Consider the following 2,788-nt stretch of genomic DNA (forward strand, 5'->3'; position numbering starts at 1 on the left):
GATCAATATGGTTGTATATGAATGAAAGTGGGTCCAAAACCGGACCGATTTACCCGGACCTGGAATTGAAGGATTATAAGAACCGAGAACTGGACCGGTATACAGTAACCAGTTCCTTTTTGGTTCCAAGCATCGAATTGGGTATAGTGGGTATGGAACCGATTGGAACCAGAAATTGCTAATTGGAACAAGATTCATATATTAGACCGGAAATAACCAGAAACCCGTAATTGGAACCGAATTCGTATATTATTTTTCACAATAATTTAATGCCATAAATAATAGAATTTTCATATTTTTTGACATTTTGCCTCTCTTACGTTTTTGCCCCTGATTTTGGGCTTGCCCCTGTGTGGGCATTTTCTTAATCATCATCTCCAGTGTTCATGGAGCTGTTGGCATTATGGATGAGCTTATTTCTGGTCTTGTTTTTGCTGTTAGTTGATGGTTATTTTGTAATTGTTGGTGGGAGTTTTATGCTACACCTTGACCATTTTACCCGAGCTCGGCGATTTTGGTGTGGGGCTGTTTGTTTTGGTGCAGGTTAATTGGTGTTTTCAACCTCGTTACATCCATTTTCAGTTTTCTGGTGCATTTTGCTTTCAAGGTTGCTGGTGGGTAGATTTTTTTTTGTGTTTTTGACCATTTTACCCTTTTTGGGTTTTATCTTCTTGACTTTAGGCCTCTCGTTGTTTGGTATTAACCTACTCATGACCTTGCTTTCGACCTCTATCAAATATAATTGCATCATTTGTTTCTTGTATCCATTAATTACAACTTAACACATTTGATTTTTTTTCATAGTAATGTAACTAATGGTAGTCTTACAAACTGATGCCACATTAAGGTAAAATAACAATTAGTTAAATTTATTTTATTTTGAATGTTGAGCAACAAGTTTTGTTAGCAGTTTCCATGTATATATCAGTAAGCAAAAGAAACACAAGTTGAGAATAGATGGAAGATTTAACACTAATAACAAATATATGCAACTTTGGCATATTTGAACAATAAATCTTGTTGGGAGATGGACAAAAAAGATTAAAAATCTTGAAAAATAACAAGAACAATACAAGATCAGTTAACAAGATTACTAGAACTGAAGACCATGTTCTCTGGCTGCATCAGCAAGCGCCTGAACACGTCCATGATAAGGATAACCACCTCTATCAAATGCCACAGCTGTGATCCCTTTCTCAATGCATGATTTTGCAATTGCTTCCCCTACTTTTTTAGCCACATCCTGACACCAAATAAAAACTCAATAATCTCAACTCTCACAGCTTTTATGATTCATGTTAAAAAAAGGATAAGTTTTGTTGAAAATGATATACTTACAATGGTGGGACCAGAGGTGTAATCAAACTCCTCAGAGAGTGGTTTCTGCATTGTTGAAGCTGATGCAAGAGTATGCATTTTGGTATCATCAATCACCTGAACGTATAGATGTTTGTTGGATCGAAACACACATAATCTTGGTCTTTCTGGTGTCCCTTCCACCTACAAAAACAACAACAAAAGAAAAGGGCCTAGTAAAAATGGCTGCAATGGGAATTGGGAAATAACAGTTCCTCCATAAAAGTACTTCATCTGGTTCAAACAATGGAATGCGTCAACAAATAATATGAAACAATTTGAGTTCTTACAAGTTTGGTTAGAACAAATGAACAATTGTTCATTTCTTCTTCTTTGTTACGTGTGTTTATCATTAAGGCGGAAATTAGTTGAACTTAAAGAGTTAGGGTTTGACATTGGATGCCAAAATGAGCATCGTTTATACTTCAAACAGATTCTATGAGATACACACAAAAGTGGATGAAGATATTGGAGATTACAACAAATTATACAATTAGGGATACCTGGAACACGAACTTTCTGTTTGATTTAAGATAGACTAATAGTAAGCGAAAAATCTAAGCTAATTAGTAACTACTAAAGGATAAAAATTGGGACAATAGTATAGACCTGGAGGAACTAGGGCTAGAAAGTGGATAAAATTGACCTTCTTACGGAGACGAGCATGGCGAGCTTGTCTGTTATCTTGACGAGTTCTGGCCTTGGCTTCTACAACCAGAGAGGTTCTTCTCGGCTGAGACGACGATGATGATGCTATCAATGGCGTTTGAACGAAGAGCTTCTGTTGCTGATGAAGATTAGAATAGGAGCAAGTGCTCTGTAGAAATGATAGCGAAATCGATGACATTGTTGCCTTCCTCCACAAACGCCTCTTCTTCTTCCTTCTTCTTCTTTCTCTATAACACCTGCTCAACAGACGAAGATAACGTTTTATTGAGCAGATAGACAAAGCACCGATCTTTTAGCAAAATGGTCCCTTGACTTTTCTCTTTTTTAAATAAAACCATAAATTGTATATTTACATGACATATTGTATCCTTTAAACTTCAAACCATAATATTTGATTTTTATAGGAGCCCGACAGGTTTTTTTTTTTTTCGGTTAAACAGATTTGATTATATTCAAACAAGTTTTTTTAACAGCTTGGTTTTATAAAAAACCACAAGAAACTAGTGAGAAAATGTAATTACAAAGAGTCGTACACAAAGAGAATTTTTCATCCATTGGAACCAATAAATTTTATAGCTACTACTCCTATTAAAAACCAATTGAAAGAATGAATAATGACACTTTCAAATATATGGCTCTTCCACATCTTGAACAATTGAAACACGAGATTGTTTCAATATTGCCGTAACACCCATATAGCCGTGATACAAATAACCTCTACAACTTTCCTTTTTTCATTCTTTAATCTCAACGAATCAATCCA

The 2,788-nt window shown here is 35.3% G+C and overlaps 1 protein-coding gene across 1 annotated transcript; it reads right to left on the minus strand.

Annotated features, from left to right (window-relative positions):
* Positions 1-947: 947 nt before the first annotated feature.
* LOC145053885 (large ribosomal subunit protein uL18c-like) lies at positions 948-2,270 on the minus strand. Its single transcript, XM_079002006.1, has 3 exons — positions 2,003-2,270; positions 1,339-1,500; positions 948-1,243 (listed from the first exon to the last, which is right to left on the minus strand). Exons 1-3 carry the CDS (start codon positions 2,201-2,203, stop codon positions 1,094-1,096), a joined length of 513 nt encoding a protein of 170 aa, XP_078858132.1. The 5' UTR covers positions 2,204-2,270; the 3' UTR covers positions 948-1,093.
* Between the last annotated feature and the right edge of the window lie 518 nt (positions 2,271-2,788).

The sequence above is a fragment of the Lactuca serriola genome, chromosome 5 (assembly GCF_051521515.1).
Source record: "Lactuca serriola cultivar US96UC23 chromosome 5, Lser_US96UC23_V15, whole genome shotgun sequence".
NCBI lineage: Eukaryota > Viridiplantae > Streptophyta > Magnoliopsida > Asterales > Asteraceae > Lactuca > Lactuca serriola.